The following is a 19,863-nucleotide window of genomic DNA, read 5'->3' on the forward strand; positions in this document are numbered from 1 at the left end:
CCTGCTTATGTACATGATTTGCAATTTTATCATCTGCATCAATATTATTGTTGAAACAAGCCTAATAAAGGGTATTTCTGCATTGCATTACATATTGTTCAGTTATCAAAAATGACACTTAATTATCTTGATTACATGAATTGACTTGATTATATAATCTAATATAAAAGCAAAATACTGTGGATGCTGGAGATCTGAAATGAAAACAAAGAGCTGGAAAACTCAGCAAAACAATTAGTAATCTATTTTACATTGACATGAAAAATAACTCTATATTTCCTGTGAGAAAAGTGAGCTTTTTTGTCAGAGGAAGAGGCATTCTGTAAATTAGACAAGAGTAGCAAGAATTTAATGGATATATTCATTTTCACAAAAATAAATAAATGACAGTAATTCTGTAAATGAATACCGGTTGCTATCTAATATATTTGTTATTATTCAGAATTCCTTGGGCGGTTTTTAGTTGTCTCTAAGTTGTTTTCTTTTTGAAAACAAAGTTACTTTGCTGATAGTTTCATGTGGTAAAATTTCTCTTGGTTTTTGCAAGTGCTTTTCCTTTTTTTTGATGTGGCTCAAATGCAAAATTTTCTGCATTACCACAGTCTGGCACCACGCAATATGAATGGAAATATAGGGCGGTGCTCTCCAAATACTATTTCACACGTACTTAATTTCAGTATTGCTTTAAAAACGAGACATGCTGTCTAAGCTTTTCATCTTGCACTCATCAGGGCAGATTTGCAAGATTACCAACAGTAAAGGGAACAACAAATTACACTGCATGAGGTGAGAGCATTGGTTGGTTGGGCAAGTGAACTCTTGTTCCCTTTACTATTGGTAGTCTTGCAATTTGTCCTTGCTGAGTGCAAAACAAAAAGCTTAGACAGCATGTCTCTTCACAGCAATAAGTAAGTTCTGTGCAACCAGCCGAGTATTTATTTACATACCTAATTGTAGGTTGGTTACTTTTTGCACAATGTGACAGTGTAAAACATTTCTCATACATTTTAATTAAACAGAGAAAGTCGGCAGTAATATCTTTAGATGATGACCCTCGTTTTAACAAATGATCTGCTATTATGTGTAAATCACAGTGCTGAACTGTTGCAGGGAAGAACTGTCTTTGTTGGGCTGGTCTGTTTTTCTTATGAGTGTTATTTTATTGTTGTAAAATTCTGTGTCTGGTTGGCTTCTAAGCTCTTAAGAATTAAAGTGAGTTACTTGTCAGGTTTAACATTATATGGCAAAATTTCGACTTGCTAATTTTTATCCCATGTAACGGAGAATTAAAACCTTCCTCGGTAATCCATTGGTCATTCCCAAAATCCACTAGAATAAAAACATTTAAAGGTTACAATTGAAGTATTAACTGTCAGTGGGCAAAAAAATCCACAGATTTTCTAACTGCCATTAGTTGGTGAAGTACACAAAATATTCTAGTAAGATATTAATTTCCACACTAATAAAGAAATGTCAATCCAAACACTGGAACACCACAGAAGAAAAAGAATTTCAAAACAATTGTGCCTCTTGAAAATGAGCTTATGTTTCTAAATCATTTTTTTCTATGATGGAATATGTGTGCAAGCAGAAGTTGGAAGTTATTCGGGAAGCTCACTGACCCTTCTCCTCCAATGCTTATTGGCAAAAAGCCCCAGATGCACCCTACTGAAGATGAAAGAACCAAATAATTACTTATTTTGACAATTGTGAAGAAATGCTCTTTCAGCATAGTAGGGGCTCCCAAATATCAAATTTTGGATGGAATTTAATGGTCATGTTGGTGGGCCTGCCAACTAGCTGCAGAGTTGGCAGCAATCCAACCATGGCCATTTCCAGAATCTCTTTGGGATTAAGGCTCAAGTCAGCAGCTCACTGGCTGCTGTTGAAGTCCTTGGCTCCACCAGGACCAATTTCCTGCTGGACATCTTGGTGTGAGTTGGATGCCACAACCCTGACTGCTTCTGACGAATTGACACCACCGAGCTCAGGACATCTGGGAAGGAGTCCCCTCCCCACCCCCACCTCTTGCCATCAGGTAGCATGCATAATGACCAGGTTTACTTGCCAGTTTTCCTTCATTGTGTGTTCCCCTCAAGGGTGAGGTCCTTTATTAGCCACTTAAGAACTTTGTTTCCAAAATGCCATCCTGCCTCACCTCAGTCCTCCATCCATTCCACCCTGGGCTTAATCAGGAGGAGGCAGGAAGGTAGTATGTTGTATGTCCTGTGCTGCCTTGCCGCATTATATAATCCTCACCACTCATTGAGGAACATTAAATTCTACCCAGTGTAAAGAATAGACATTGAGCAAAATAATTAAAGATGATTATTTGTCTTGGCATTCATGAAGAACTCACAGGAGTTTCCAAATAGTACATTATATTCCCCTTTTCACCTGAGCCTTGTCCAGTGATTATTGCAGTTGAGGTGTTACAATAAGCTACCTTATTTCAGAGAGCTGTGTTCTTTAAGTGATCCTTCTATTACTTTACAGATAAGGAGTACAATCAAAAGACTTAAAGAAAGAAGAAAAGCTCTGAATTTTTCAGTAAGTAAAATGTTCTTTATTAAAGTATTTTGTCTAACTTATTATCTTACTAGCTGTGACAACTGTTTTAGATATTTGAATACATTTTTACTTGGTATGAATACATTTTAGAAATGAAACATGCACACAGAAAACTTGGACATCATTGTAAAGTTTTCTTCCAGATTTTTGAAAAGAAAAGAATTATTAATGCACTTTAAATTGCTGCAGTCCTGCTGAATTGATTAAATGAATATTGAATTATCAGTAAAACGTACTAGTTGGTTGCAGTAAGTTAAGCATTGAGGGTAAAATTTAGCAGGGTTTAAAAATGGGTAATGATAAGGGTTGACTCTATGTCACCATACACCGTTCCTGGTTTTTCTTTCTCAGTGGCTTCATTAAAAGGAAAAATCAAGCCATGCAATACTATAAATAGGTCTGTCACCCAAGTTGTTAGTTGTGTAATAGGCAGTGAAAAATTCACCCTGATTTGTGGGGTGTATAACTGGTGGCCAGTTTGTTGACTCGTGATGTGGGCTATATAATAGGTTGCCTGTGTTGTGTGGTGTTTAACAGAGGGATCCAGCATCCCATGCTGTGATTCCTCCTATAGGTTAAAGTACCCAAGCCCCTGAACTTCAGTCCAGCTAATGTTGATGTGATAATTGCCTGTCAAATTCCTGTGTGCGATGAGGCTGCACAGTTTTCAATCTATTTGGGTTTGGGCCAACTTCCTTTAAGTTCCCACCATGGGTTTTGATGTCCTGTATTTTTTGGCTTATGGGCTATCACATCCCCAGTGGAAAGACTAACAGAGATACTAAAATATGAAAGAGTGGCAGTAGATGGGATTTTGTTAATCAGTGCAGTAACAAATATGTTGCACCAAAGAAGATTGAACAGCCTCTCAACAAGGTAGCTAGTGTATTAAATTGACACACTGGGGAAGGATGGATTGCCCTTCCGAGAATGAGACATGTTCCAGAGTCTGAGAATCCTGCACCCCAGCTGACAGTGCACAATGTCGACATTGCAAAGGCTGTTGTGAAAACATCTGCTATCTTCTGCTTTACCACCACATCCTTAAACATTGTAATCAATCCTTTTAAACAAGAGAAGATATGTTTGGGAAAGAGAATTATGACTTGAAGAGGCACAGATCAAGAAAGAGAAATAAACAGAATTAAAGGATTGTCGAACAAGAGCAAATGAGATGAAGGAGCGATCTTTAGGGGAATTCTATAGTTATTTGGTTTGATTTTGTAGTTAGCAATCAAATGACAGTGCTCATTGCTGACCTCAAAACAAACTGCTCACAAGGATCTAATAATTTCTGCAGCATAGAATTCACCTTTCCCAACATTAATTTAGTTCTGGTACCAGCTCAAGGGGATTTCTGGCATCTAACAATAGTGATGTCAAAAGCAGATTAAACAACCGATCGCATTGCAAAATTTTCACAGACAGCAAACCAGGAATTAAATAGCACCAATCATCTTTCACTTTTTCATAATTTTACTGAGTAATAAAGATTTGCATTTTTCCCGAACCACAAGATGTCTCACAGCACTTTACAGACAATGAAATATTTTTTGAAGTATAATAACTGTTGGAAATACAGGTGCCAATTTTCACACAGCCAGCCATGTGACAATGACCAGATACTCTGTTTTCGTTGTTGGCTGAGGTTTAAGCATTAGCCAGGACACGAGGATAACACCTACTCTTGTTTGAAATACTGTCTTGGAATATTTTATGACTCCCTCTCCGCTACACCTGAAGCAGGCAGATGGGGGGGCATGGGGGCGGGGAGGTGCGGGGGGCAAACCAAAGATTGGAACATACCCATGGGATTGAGATAAAAGTTGAATAATGACTAATAAACTTGAAACAAAGATCTGTGGATTTTTTTCTCATAATGGAGATTTTATGTGTAACAAATATAAAATATAGTTTTCAGAGCCAGTGAGGTTGCTGAACAGTAATTGTGATTTAGTCAGCTACTTAAAGCAAAGTGTAACTTTTTCAAGACTTTTGCAGCAAGCTGAAAAAGTGGAAGTTCACATCAAATCAAGTGATTTCTAAGATTTCCACTTGCAAGGAATTAACAATACATCATGTGGAGGAGAGGAATACACTGATAGCAACTCCTGAATTCCCACGTTTTAACTGTGCATATACAAATGCCAGAGGTTACCATCAGTTTCACCGAATAATGAGGTTACCACTGACAGTTTTACCATCATTACAACAGTAAAAACCTAGCTATTCAGTGCGAAGTGTGTTAAGTATTGAGAAGGTATAATTGAAATGTTATACTGTAATTACCATATTAATCCCATAGCTATGTTAACTATTTTGAAAGAGGCCTTGTTCTGACACAAAGCAAATGCTTAATTTGAAACTCACTGTTAAGTAATTACTAGTTTTTAGTTTTTGTGCCAGCAAGTTTCCAGCAGTCTTTCAAATAGCAAAAATTGGCGATTGCATGGAATCTGAGTCTTGGAATGATAAATTAAATCAGATGAGTTGATCAATGCATGAATTAATTAGTTACTGGAAGTAGCAAAGGAATATGGACGGCACAAATATTTCACTGTAGAAGTCTGCAAAGTTTGTTTTCCAAATTAACGTTAAAATCAATGTATGTCTTCCACTGAATCACCTCCTGTGTGATGGGGCCAGGGAAAATAGAGCCAACTTTGTTATAAAGCTACAAAGTTTCAAATCCCTTTAGCGTTGTCCTTTGGCATTAACCTGTCAACAGTGTATTTATGTTTTGTGCTTCTGGCAGAGATCACGTACCTCAGTGAACTGGTTTAAAAATAGTTAATAGGAGCTACCGCATGACTTGTCCATTATGAATGATCACATTAGCTCGACCCAAGTTGTCATGCTTTATGAGAACAGGCAGTTTGTCCCAGACTGCAGGCACAGCAGGTAATTTGAAATGAAATGAGACAGTTTCTCCAGCCAGATTGATTTGGGAATCTTGCATGTTTTCCCCTTTGACCTCTGACAGGTTGACACTACAAAGATTGTGACTTGTAAAAAATGATCAGTCTGTAATATATTTAGGCTGCTGACATACTGTTGGTAACACAAAGTGATTTTCCATGTTTTGAAGGGGCTGCCTGCGAAGGAAGGTAGTCCTTTAAAAGAAAATACACTTTTATTGCCCAGCTTTCTGCCTTTCACTGGAGATGCTGCCTCAAAATTTGGCTATATTCCATGTAAAATGGGTGCCTATAGGCCCGATGAAGTGGACAACATGCATACGGTCATTCCACTCCAGACAGGTGCTGTCAGTCACATTGGATTGTGCTGCTCATTAATTGGCCAGTGTGTGCTGCATTTATTAAGAAACCTTCTATGCGTATAGGAAATAACTTTGCTGGAATTGGTCTGTATCGGCGCATGGCTCAGTTGACAACCTTCCTTTTGTGAAAGGTAATGGGAATGCAGCCTCAGAAATTTGGTGAGAATATCTCCTGCACTTCGTTTGAAAGTTGAACAGACTGATTTTGAAAGGGCATTGTGTGCTACAAATGCCATGAAATTGTCTCTTGCTGGTGGTTCAGGATGATTTCTACTGACAGCTTGTTTGCAAGACTGGTATCTGCTTTGGAGCTTCTGAAACTCCCTATTGTGGTGGTGGTGAATTCCTGCCCACAGCTGGTGTGACCGTTTGCATTCATTGTCAGCCCAAGTTACCCACTTATTGTGATTGATGTTGAGACTTTCATGTCTCTTTGGTAGAATCCTTAAATCACAGCCTTGGATGTCCTGCTGGTCATTTAACATGGACTACCTTCTTGTAGAGTGCATCCTTGGGGATAATGGCATCTTCCGTCCTGTGCAAAGCTCAAGCCAGCGAAACATTCTTTGTTTAAATAGTGCTAACATGCCCCAGAAAATACTGCTTCATTGATGAGTTTGTCTTTCCACATGAAAAGACAAACTCACCAATGAAGCCACTGTGGTGGCACAGTGGTTAGCACTGCTGCCTCACAGCGCCAGAGACCTGGGTTTGATTCCTGCCTTGAGTGACTGTCTGTGTGGAGTTTGCACGTTTTCGCCGTCTTTGTGTGGGTTTCCTCCAGGTGCTCCGGTTTCCTCCCGTAGTCCAATCATGTGCAAGTTAGGTGGATTGGCCATGCCAGATTGTCCCTTAGTGTCGGGGGATTAGCTAGGGTAAATGCATGGGGTTTTGGGGATAGGACCTGGGTGGGTTTGTGGTCAGTGCAGACTTGATGGGCCGAATGGCCTCCTTCTGCAATGTAGGATTCTATGGTTCGATGATGCTGAGGATATGCCCTAAGCATGGGGTGGAAGTCCTTGGACCTTTTTTCATGGTCAGTGTAAATTGTCCCGACTTCACTGCCATTTAGCAATGTGCTGAGTATATACGTACTTCACAGATGATCATCTTGGTCTCCCAGGTCAGTTAATTGTTTTCTCATGCCCACTTTGTTAGTCAGCCAGAGTTGGTGGCTGCTGTTGTAATCTGTGTGTTGCGTTCTTCGTCAAGAGACAGACAGTTTGTCACTATAGATTCAAGGTAGCAGAAGTTGCTGACTGCTTTCTGTGATGTATTATTGAGTCTGATCACAGGAAGAAACATAAACCCTCTCCATAACTACAGTTTTCTTGATGCTGATGGTGAAGGAGAGCAAGACAAAGCAGGAGACAGACGATCCATGAGTCTTTGAAGCTGGTCTTCTGTCTCGGCAATCAGCATAGCACAATCAGCAGATCTCTCTCTGACCGGGGCATGTCGCTTTATTGTTTTGGCTTTCAGCCTCGGTAGATTGAGAAGTCCCTGTCTGATTGGGTAGATAGAGATGCACTCCTTCCCTGTTGACAAGGAGGACAGAGAAAAAGTACTAAACAGAGAGTTGCAGCCCTGTTTCACCCCATTATTTGCCTCAAAACTGTCAGCATTAGAGCTATTGAACTGAATGGTGCCATGGATGGGCTGTATGAGACTGGGAAACTTGGCAGAGAATCTGGTTCCCCTACTATTTGGTAGAGGTCTGTCCTTCTCATGTTGTCAAATGCTTTTGTGAAATCCACAAAAGCAAGGCAGAGTGATGTTTATTTCTATCTTCACTTCTCTTGACAGAAGTGTTAGTGAAGGATCACTTTGCGTTCAGTGACCATAATTTCATTAGTTTTACGAAAGCTATGGAGGATGATAGGGAGAAGATCATGCCTGTGGTGGATCTGCCTGTATTGAAGCCACATTGTGCATCTGGTTATGTTCCATTGTCTAATCAATAGACCCTCATCAGAATGATTGTGGTAAAAAGGTCTTTACAGTGATACTGAAGAATTAGATGCCCTGCTAGTTATTGTAATCCCTTCAATTGTCTTTGTTCTTGATGTTTGTGTCATGCATATTCTCTGGGACAGCACCTTTTCTCCAGCAGAGGAGAACATCCTGGAGATATGGCACCAGCAGTGACTTTTCATTCTCGAGTTGCTTGGCTGGTATTCTGTCCTTTCCAGGTGCCTTGTCAATGGACTTTCAAGCTTAAGTAATGAGGGCTACTTATCAAACCCATGGATGGCAGGTGGCTGCAGATGATCACCAAGCACTGGCAGAGAGATATCTGTCTCACATGAGTTTAGCTTAGAGCAATGCTCTATCCAGCAGCCCATTTGCTTGTTCCTGTTCGTGAATAGTTGGTGCCAATGGCCAGATCTCACATGGCACCATGACATTTTGTGCCCCTGGAAAAAGGTGTTGGTGGCATAAAGTCCATCCTGTGCACAAAGTTTGAGGAACTGTTGTCCATTTTTATTCATTTTGCCAAAGCCATGATGTTTGATGCACATTTGCCATGAAACAATTCACTGTGTGAATAACTTGACCAGCACCATGTGGCAATTCCCGGCAGTGTTATTTAAAGGGCTCCTCTACTTCATGCATGTTAGTTGCTGGCTTGTCCTTTTAGGCTGCTGGCTAACTTTTTTTATATTTATGCTGGCTAACTTTGTATTTATAGCTGATTTCTGTGTTCCACAGCTGAACTCTGACTTCTGGAAACAGATGTCTGTTGGTACTGGACAGGTTTGATGTGCTTTGCAGTCATGAGTGATCTGGCAGTTTTTCTTGAAGGCAAGGCGGAGCAGTAGAGAAGATAGGGAGCAGGTGCAGCTGAGAAGGGATGAAAGGAAATGGACATGGCGTAGGTGTCTACATCCATAGTGGGTCTTTAGGGAGTATTTCTGATAACTGAGCTTCACTGAGGAGCAGTGTGTGAAGTGCCTGTGCTTCACTAAGGAGCCTGTCACATATGCCCCATTCTGCAACCACAGTTGGAACATTAAATTGCCTTTGGCTGTCCAACTCATTTAGCTTTTACATCAGGGGCTCATTCCAAGTTGTATAAATGATAGATCCCAGCTTACCATAAAAAGACAGTCACCACAACTCTTGATGCTCCTTCTGATATAAGCACCACCTTCCTGAGAACAGATTGAAGCAGGGATAAACAAAGTCTTGCATTTATATAGCTCTTTCCATGACAACAGACATCCCTCAGTGCTTTACAGCCGAAGGAGGATTTTTTGAAGTATACTCATTGTTGTGAATGTATGAAACCCTGCAGTCAGTTTTCACACGGCAGACTTTCAGAAACAGCATCATGATAATGACCAGATAATCGATTTTTGTGATATTAATTGAGGAATAAAGATTGTCCAGGACATTAGCACCATCTCTCCTGTTCTTCTTTGAGGTAGTGACATGGGAACTTTTCCATTCACCCAAGTAGGGGGATTGGACATCAATTTAACATCTAATCCAAAAGTCGGAATGACAAAGTGCTTGGCTGTCCTCACATTGTAAGCTTACCCTGGGTGCAAAGTGCCAGTCGGGTGGGATTTTCCAATCCACCGATTGCCATGATCACCCAGTCCTGGCGAAAGTCAGTGGACCTTTGGCTGTCTCCCGCATCCCCCATGGCAGGGCAGGAACATCCTGGCCATGGGCTGCACTTATGTATTCTTCCATGCTCTTTGTCATCACCCTGGCATCTGTTTGAATAGAAAGAGTATCCACTCCCTCAATGTCAAGCTTGTTTTTAACCACAGACAGCTCATCATGTAGGTCAGTGCCTCGTGTTCTGCCACAATTATGTTTCATTCATTCTTTGTTAATTCTGTCTGCTGCCTCCCTTCTAATCAGTCAGTTAGATCATAGGCTGGCTACTGTGTGACATGAAGAGCTATCTCTTTCAACCAGGGCTTGTGATTCTTGTCAGGAACATGGACATAGAAGCAGAGCTAGACTACAACTAGAGTCATACCAACTCCAGAAATATCACCGAACAGAATATCGGTGTGCTCAAGAAACACTTCCGCTGCTGAACCGTTCAGAAGGAGTACACCCCTGACTGTCCAAATTTATGGCCATGAGCTTCATCACTTCACAATGCTGAAGCACCAGTCCCCTTGCTACCATTTGATGCTTGGTCATTAACCTGTCAACAATGTATTTATGCTATGCGTTTATAGCAGAGATCACATTCCTCAGTGAACGGCTTTAAAATATTTTGTCGGAGGAAGTGCAAAGATAGGGGCAGCACCAACCATTAGTGTCTTTAACTGCAGTGAACAACTCATCCAAACTGCTTGATGTGAAGCACACTCTCATCCCAATATATCCACAGTTCCTCAATCCTTATCACTGCCATCCTGAACACTACAATCTAATTGCGTTCCATTAGTCAAGCTTCACGCATCTTGCTCTCACTTCACTACAAATGTTAGTAATAACACCAAATCCATGAAATTATTGACACAGCGACTCAATTCCAAATGCATCTAATCATTAACAGGAATAACAAGAACTACCCGTGGCACCATTTTGCCCCCTCGCTAAGTGTATCCCCAGTGGAAACTGGGAAGTGGAAGGTAGCTGAACGTTCATTCAGAAATTTTAGATTGACGTGGTGAATGTATAAACTTACGAACTAGGAGCAGGCGTAGGCCATCAGCTCCTTCAACATGCTCCACTATTCACTAAGTTTATGGCTAAATTCCACATTCCTGTCTCCCCAGTAACTTTTTGTCCCCTTGCTTAGCAAGAATCTATACACTTTTGCCTTCAAAATATTTAAAGATTCTGCTTCCACTTTCTCCAAAGACTCTCATTCCTCTGAAAGATAAACATGCTCCTCATCTCTGCCTTAACTGATCAGTCCTTATTTTTAAAGAGTGATCCATAATCCTCGATTCTCCCTTGATCCTTTTTGGATCCACCTGTCAACACTCCTCAGGATTTTGTTTGTCTCAATCAAATTGCCTCTTACGCTTTCAGTGGATAGAAGCCTGGCCTGTCCGCTCTTTGCTCATGGACAACCTACTCATTCCTGGTATTAGGCTAATAAACATTCACTGAATGCTTCCAATGCATCTTATTTCCTTAAGTAAGGAAACCAATCCCAAACAATCTTCCAAATGTGATCTGAATAATGCCCTGTATAACTGAAGCATAATCTCCCTACTTTTGTATTCAATTCCCCACATAATAAATGATAACAATCTATAAATTTCCCAACCACTGTGCCACTGCGGCATGGTGGCACTGTGGTTAGTACTGCTGCCTCACAGCACCAGGGAGTTGAGTTCGATTCCCGACTTGGGTCACTGTTTGTGTGGAGTTTGAATGTTCTCCCCATGTCTGCATGGGTTTCCTCCGGGTGCTCCACTTTCCTCTCACAGTCCAAGAGATGTGCTGGTTTGGTGCATTGGCCACGCTAAATTTCTCCCTCAGTGTTTCTGAACAGGCACCGGAGTGTGGCGACTGGGGGTTTTCACAGTAACTTCATTGCAGTGTTAATTATCAGCCTACTTGTGACACTAATAAATAAGCTTAATTACTTGTTGTACCTGCATACTAACCTTTTACCCAGATCCCTCTGTATCTCAGAGCTCTGCAGTCTTTCACCATTGTTTTTATTCTTCCTGCCAAAGTGAACAATTTCACATTTCCCAACATTCTACTCCATTTGCAAGATTTTTGCCCGCTTACTTAACTTATCTATATCCCTTTGTAGTGTTCTTGTCTTCTCTTAAATGCTTACTTTCCTATCTAACATAGTTTTTGTCACGTCATCTAGTTACCCATATAAATTGTAAGAACTTGGAGTCCCAGTATTGATCCCTGTAGCACAACATTCACTGCATCTTACCTACCAAAAATAACTAAATTATGCCTGTTTTGTTTCCTGCTGTAAGAAGCCTCACAACACCAGGTTAAAGTTCAACAGGTTTATTTGGTAGCAAAAGCCACAAGCTTTCGGAGCGCTCGCTACTCCTTCGTCAGATGTGTGGGATTTCAGTTCACAAACAGGGCATATAAAGACACAAACTCAATTTACAAAATAATGGTTGGAATGCGAGTCTTTGCCTGTGCCTTTAAGATTTGATTACCTGTAATGTGAGTGGAGGTTAAAGAGATGTGTATTGTCTCCAGCTGGGACAGTTAGATTTGCAAGCCCTGGCAAGTCATGGGGGTTACAGATAGTATGACATGAACCCAAGATCCTGGTTGAGGCCGTCCCCACGTGTGCTGAACTTGGCTACCGGTCTCTGCTCAGCGACTCTGCCTTGGAGAACGCTTACCTGAAGATCAGAGGCCGAATGCCCATGACCGCTGAAGTGCTCCCCAACAGGAAGAAAACACTCTTGCCTGGTGATTGTCGAGCGGTGTTCATTCATCCGTTGTCATAGTGTCTGCCTGGTCTCCCCTATGCATCATGCCTCAGGACATCCTTTCCTGCAGCGCAGGAATTGTGGTCAACTGACACAAGGGCACTGTCTGATGAGATGGAAACAAAATTAGGGAGGTGGTCAGAGATTACAGCCTGGAATTGTGGTACCCAGTGTTGAGTCCAGAAGGCTGTGAGTTCACAATTTCAGATTGTGATCTCTTACCCCAAGCCCAGCCGTTTTGTTTCATATATTTGTATGTGGTGGTCTTAATCTTGCTACTTTCTTGTTTCTGCTCTTGGACAGCAGCTGTTGACTACTCTGCTGATCACATCAGAGAACACATCCATTGTTTTTTTACCTATCCCATTACCACCCCTGTGGTCATGCATAACTAATTCTTTTGACATGCAGTATTTCCTATTTTTCATCCAGTGACAGATCTTGGTTGTTTTTCCACTTCCCCTTTTTCACCTATTTAAAACACCTCATTTCTAACTTTCCCAGTTCTGGTGAAAGGTCATTGACCTGAAACATTTACTCTGTTTCTCTCTCCACAGATGCTGCCCGATCTGCTGAGTTTTTATAAAGTTTTCTATTCTTAATTCGGATTTCCAACCTATACAGTATTTTGCTTTTGTATAAGCTTTCTCCTGTTCTAAGCATATTTTATTGAAATTGGTTCCTGTGCATTTATCACGCATTTCACAGCTTTTGAGATTAGGAGGAAATCACATGAAAGAACTTGCCATGCGACTCACATCCTGACTGCCCAAAGTCTTCCTGGCACTTCCAAGGCACAGATCCAGAGTGTGATGGAATATTCTCCATTTGCCTGGATGGACACAACCGCCACAGAAATCAAGAAGCTGGCCATTATCCCGCACAATGTAGTAATAAGCTGGACTGGCTTCTCCCACTAGCTTAAATATCCCCTCCACCATCGGTGTGTAATGACAGCAGCAACTGTACTAGAATGCACTTCAGTAACTCGTCAAAGCTTCTTCAACAAATCTCCAAAACCAATGACCTTCAGCACCTAGATAGCAGGTGCATGGAAAAACCATCACCTTCAACTTGCCCTCTGAGTCAGATCTCGCCTGATGTGGCGAGATATCGCCATCCTTCATTGTGACCGGGTCAAAATCTGAAACTTCCAATCTAAACAGCATTGTTCATCCTCCTTCTGACGGGCAACCGGTTTGGTAATAAATGCTGGCTTTGCCAGTTACGTCCTCATCCCAGAAATTAGTAAGAGAATCCTAATGTGGGAATGAGTGCCTCCACTTCCCAATGTAGAATGATCAAACTCCCTCCAGGACATTTTCGGTATGTGAAATTATTGTAAAATGGAATCATGGAGTCATAGAGTTTCATAGCACACGAAGAGGCTCTTTGGCCCATTATGTCTGTGCCAACCATCAAGTACCTATTTATTCTAATCCTGTTTTCCAACACTTGATCTGTAGCCTTGTGTACTATGGTATTACAAATGCCTCTTCAATGTTGTGAGGGTTCTTGCCTCTACCACCCTTTCAGGCAGTGAATTGCAAATTTCCACCACCTTCAGGGTAAAAAAATGTTTTCTCAAATCCTGCCTAAATCTCCTGTCCCTGACTTAAATCTGTGCCCCCTGATTATTCACCCCTCTTTTAAAGGGAAAAGTTTCTTCCTATCTATGCCTAAAAGTGATGTCCCCATAATATTTGCTTCATGGTCAACGCAGTAAAATTTCCTTTTGATTTTTAATATTGGTCAGGTGATAAGTGAATTAATAGCTATTAGTAATGTTCGTAAGTAATCATCTATGATTGTTCAAGCTTACTCAAGTCTTAGCTATCTGACCTTCAAAGTGCAGACTCCATTTTATACTCATGTTTCTTATTTTCTGATTTTAATTCCCCCTGTTTGAAGTTTGTTAGCCTGGACATTGTTTTACCTCATTGATGGAAACGTTCCAGTTCATAGCAGCAAGGTCTATTGGCATCAACATGTTGAGATCCGTGTAAATTGCTAGAACATGGATTTAACATTTATGTAAGGCTCCAAGACTGCATGGAGCCTTCAAAGTCGAATTTGAAATCAATTTGTTCTAATTCACTGTTCCATAGATATTCTGAATTTTGTCCATTTTTTAATACGAGACTATTGGCCAGCAATTTTCTCCCCCTCATTTAGTTGCTGTGTATTTTTTAAATGACTGTTAAATGGAAGGTGATGGGTTTTTTTGTTTCTCCTTGCCTGTTTTCACGTTGATGGTGTCATTGCGCAGATTTACACCATCACAGCAGATATTTGCATTTCAGAGAAGACTCTGCTGATGTTAGTTATTGTGATCTTTGTGCAGTGATTTATTTTGTAGGTCATCTTCCAACGGACATGGATTTGAAAGCATAAGATTCACGACTTTGTACTTTTCATTTTATGGCCTGAAATAGAGCTGATACTGAAAAAGTCGTCTTTACCTGCCAGGACCTGCAGTGGTAGATGACCTAAGTGACCTGCAGGTGGTAGGCACAGTGTCAAATTGCTTCATGAAATAAAGCTGTCCTGTAGCATATTCACAATAAAAAATGATAGTCTTCCAATACTTGCCACATGTTATGACAAGAATGAAATATGGAATTAAATTGGAAGCAGATTAGTTTTTGGTCCTAATTCAAGTTATGACAAGATACAAGAAGAATTAAACAATGAATGTGCAGTCTTGCTAAGTTAATATTTTCCATTTTCAGCTTTATTCTCAAAGTAGCTCTTAAAGTGTACTGTGTTTAAAGTGGAGCACGGTATTGATTAAATGTTCATACTGCTGCTGTATCATAAGAAATATGGAAGAAACTGTACATCATGGCTTTGGGGGAGAAAAAATATAGTTTTGGGATCAAGTTATCAGTGCAAAATAATACAATGTGTACCACAACAGCAGTGCAACCTAAGATGACTGAGGTTGCATTAAATATATTGGACCTTGGGATTTGGTTTTGGGTAATGATGTTTGCAATCACTTTTGCTATTAGGAACAGAGGATCCCAGGAGCAGGAGAAGGCCATTCAGCCCATCAAGATTACTCCACAATTCAATATGACCATGGCTGATCATCCACTTCAAAGCCTTTTACGCACACTATCCTTAGATCCCTTTGTGCGGAACTTTACATTGATGGAATTTCACAGTCCCACAGAAGTCACTGGAAATTTGAACAGCTCGCTGCATTTTACAATCCCATCCCCACCTTGATGGGGCAATAAAGTTCTGTCTTTTATGTCATTAGCGTTCGGAAACCTGTTAATCTCTGCTTTAAATATCCTCAATGACTGAGCCTCCACAGCCCTCTGAGGTAGAGAGTTCCAAATGTTCTGAGTAAAAGCAATTCTCCTCTTCTCAATACTCAGTGCCTTCCCTCTTATTTTGAAATTGTCCCCTGGTTTTAGACTTCCCAACCAGGGGGAAAGATCTTACCTGCATCCACCCTGTCTACTCCTTTAAATGTTTTGTAGATTTCAGTGAGATCATCTCAGTCTTTGAAACTCTGGAGAACACAGGCCCACTTTCTCCAATCTGTCTTCATTGGACAGTCCTGAGAACAAATCTCTTTTGCACTTCCTCTATGGCAGTCGTATTCTTTCTAAGGTAAGGGGATCAAATCTGCACACACTACTCCAGATGTGGTCTAACTAAGCTTACATACAATCGAAACAAGACTTTGTTATTCTTGTACTCAAATTCTCTTGCACAAAAACCCAAATATAATTTGTTTTGCTAATTGCTTGCTGCACCTGCATGTTAGCTTTCAGTGACTTATTAATGAGGATACCTAAGTCCCTTTGTACATCTACACTTTGTAATTTCTTTCCATTTAAGAAATACTTTTCACATCTGTTCCTCCTACCAAAGTGGATAACCTCACATTATATTCCAACTGCCATATTCTTACCTGCTCCATCTTTCGAAAACTCTCAACTGCTTTTCATCTTCCTCACAACACATATTCCTAACTATCTTTGTGTCATCTGTGCACTTGGAACTATTACATTTGGTCCCCACATCCAAATCATTGATATACATTGTGAACAGCTGGGGCCCAAGTACTGCTACTTGCGGTACCCCACTAATCACAGCCTGCCAATGTGGGAATGGCCCGTTTATTCCTAGTGTTTTCTGCCTGTTAGCCAATCCTTCATCCATGACAGTATATTACTTTCAATCTCATGTGCTCTAATTTTGCTAACTAGCCTCTGGTGAGGTACTTTATCAAAACCTTCTGAAAATTCAAGTATACTACGTTTACCAACTCCCCTTTATCAATTATGTTATAACATCGTCAAATCCTCCAACAAATTTGTCAAATATGCTCTCTTATTCATAAATCCATGTTTAAATCTAATCAGATCATTTTTATCCAAGTGTCCTTTTATCACATAAAAGATCCTAGCATTTTCCCTAATACTGATGTAAGACTAACAGGTCTGTAGTTCCTTGCTTTTTTTCTTTAAGAAATTTTCTCATTGGCAGACAGTGACTAATGAGGTTCTGCAGGGATCTGTGCCAGGACTCCAACTGTTCGCATTATATATTAATGATTTGGACAAGGGAACTAAATGTATTATCTCCAGAATTGCAGATGATACAAAGTTGAGTGGGAGAGTAAACTGTGATGAGGATGCAGAGATGCTTCAGTGTGATTTGGACAGGTTGATGCCAGATGCAACATAATATGGATAAATTTGAGGTTATCCACTTTGGCAGCAATAATAGGAAGGCAGATTATTATTTGAGTGGGTGTAAATTGAGAGAAGTGGATATTCGATGAGACCTTGGAGTCCTTATGCATCAGTTGCTGAAAGTAAGCGTGCAGGTACAGCAGACAGTAAATAAAGCAAATGGTTCAAAAGCCTTCATAGCGAGAAGAATTGAGCATAGGAATGAGGGTGCTTTACTGCAATTGTATAAGGTGTTGGTGAGGCCACAATTGGAGTATTGTGTGCAGCTTTGGTGTTTTTATCTGAGGAAGGGTGTTCTTGCTATAGAAGAATCACAGTGAAGGTTTACCAGGCTGATTCCTGGAATAGCAGGTCTGTCATATGTGGAGAGACAAAGTCAGTTAGGATTGTGTTAATTGGAATTTAGAAGAGTGAGAGGGATCTCATGGAAACTTATAAAATTCTAACAAAATTTGACAGGGCAAATTCCTGATGGTGAGGGAGTCCAGAAGTAAGGGTCATAGTTTGAGGATAAGAAGTAAACCTTTTAGGACTGAGATTAGGAGAAATTTCTTCACCCTGAAAGTTGTGAATGTGTGGAATTCACTACCACAGAAAATATTTGAGCCCAAAACGTATGACTTCAAGAAGGAATTAGGTATAGCTCTAGGGGCTAAAAGGATCAAGCGATAATGGTGGGGGAAGGTAGAATTATGGTGTTGAATTCGATGATCAGCCATGATATGATGAATGGCAGAGCAGGCTCAAAGAGCCTGATGACCTACATATATTTCTATGTAAGCTTACATCCCTTCTGAAATAGGAGGGTGACATTTGCTACTTTCCAATCTTCAGAAACCGTTCCAGACTGTATAGACTTTTGGAAGATGATCACTAATCATTCATTGCCTCCATAGCTACCACTTTCAACACTCTGGGATGTAAAGAATCAGATTCCAGGGACTTACCAAAAGTTAATGTCTCAAAAACAGCCTTCCTATTTATTATTAATTTTCTTCAATTCCTCTTTCTCCTTAGTGCGTCAGATCTATAATTCTCGGGGAATTCTTGTATTGTTCCTGGTAAAGACAGACACAAAGTAATCATTTGACTTTTGTGCTAGTTTTCTATTCCCCATTGTAAATTCTCCTGACTCTGCCTGTAACGGACCCGCATTTATCTTAGCCAACTGTTTCATATTTATGTACCTGTAGAAGCTTTCAGAGTCCATTTTTGTGTTTTTTGCTGGTTTACATTTGTATTCTCTTCCTTTCTTTATCAGTTTCTTGATCCTCTTTGCTGTATTCTAAAATCCTCCCAATCCTCCAGTATACTACAATTTCTGACACCTTTATAGACCTTTTCTTTTAATCTTATACAATCCTTAACTTGCTTTGATCACTATGATTGATAGGTTATTCTTTTTGGGTTGATGTGCCTTGAAGGAATGTCTACTTGCTGTAAACTGTGTAATAATTTTTTAAGGACCATCCATTATCTATGTATCATCATATCTTTTAATGCATTTTCCCAATCCACCTCAGCCAATTTTGCCCTGTGTAGTTTCATAGTTTCCTTTGTTCAGAGTTAACACCCTGGCTTCAGATTAACAAACTCACTTCTAAACATAATTCTATCATATTCTGGTTCCTCATTCCTAAAAGTTCTTTTGCAACAAGATTAGTAATTAGCCCATTTTTATAATACAAGATCTAAAATAAATTGTTCTCTTGTTGGTTCCTCAACATATTGCTTCAGAAAGCCTTCCCGAACACACTGCAGAAACTCATTCTCCATGGCATTAATGCTCATCAGATTAACCCAGCAGATTATAGTCATCCATGATTATTGTAATATGTATTACCCATGCTTGTCTAATCTAATCAATACCATGCCCCAAACTATCATTATTGTCTGATGGCTTATAAACCACCCTGACCAATGTTTGCTGTCCCTTGCTGTTTCTTAGCTCCACCCAAACAGATTACACATTTTATTTTTCTGATCTGAGATCCTCTCTTATTAATGTACACATCCCATTTCATTCCTTCTCCTTTGTGCTTGTCCTTCCTAAATATCAAATATCCTTGAATATTGAATTTAATATTTTTGATCACCCTGCAGCCACGTTTCCATAATGGCAATTAGATCATATCCATTTCCTTCTGGCTGTGCCTTTAAATCATTCACTTTGTTATGAATGCTGCGTGCATTCAGGTGGAGTGCCCTTAACTTTGTCTTTTCAACATTGTTCTGCATTTTAAGTTGAGGTGATGTTCACCTCTATTTTGTCTGCCTTCTAATTTCACTTGTCACTTTTCTACTTTCTGTTACCAGCTTTACTTCCTTCCAACTTGAGCTACTCCCCATGTTCCCATCCTCCTCACAAGTTAGTTAAACCCTCCCCAACTTCAGTGCCAAATTTCCCTGTGATGATGTTAATCCTGGTCCAGTTAAGTTGTAACTTCTTCACCTCGTACAGGTCCTATGTGCCCTAGAATAGGTCCTAATTCCTCAGAAATTTCATGCCTCCCTCCTACACCAACTCTGAAGCTACATATTCAGTTGATCAATCTTCCTATTTCTATGCTCACTAGCACATAGCACTGGAGTAGTCCTGAGATTACAACTTTCAAGTTCCTTTTTAATTTCATTCCTAATTCCCTCATATGTGCTTTAATGACCTTATTCCTTTTCCTGCCTACGTCATTATTGCAAATGTGGATCACGACATCTGACTTTTCACCCTCCACCAGAAGGATGTCTGCAGCACTCCATGGCATCCTTGGTCCTAGCGCTAGGGAGTCGCATGCCTGTCTGATCCCTTAATTATCAAGTTCCCTGTCACTGAAGATCTTTCTGTCTTCTTCCTCCCTTCCTCTGGTGCCACAGACTTGGATCTGACTGC

At 40.3% G+C, this 19,863-nt stretch overlaps 1 protein-coding gene across 1 annotated transcript in view; it reads left to right on the forward strand.

Moving 5' to 3' along the window:
* The window catches only part of LOC145348390 (adhesion G protein-coupled receptor D2), a 265,728-nt gene that overhangs the window by 135,173 nt on the left and 110,692 nt on the right, over positions 1-19,863 (forward strand). Inside the window, exon 22 of the mRNA XM_080196603.1 lies at positions 2,497-2,550. Coding sequence (XP_080052729.1) covers positions 2,497-2,550 — 54 coding nt within the window. The remainder of the gene's footprint in view (positions 1-2,496; positions 2,551-19,863) is intronic.

The sequence above is a fragment of the Carcharhinus amblyrhynchos genome, chromosome 9, assembly GCF_965287045.1.
Source record: "Carcharhinus amblyrhynchos chromosome 9, sCarAmb.v2.hapA, whole genome shotgun sequence".
Taxonomy (NCBI): Eukaryota; Metazoa; Chordata; class Chondrichthyes; order Carcharhiniformes; family Carcharhinidae; genus Carcharhinus; species Carcharhinus amblyrhynchos.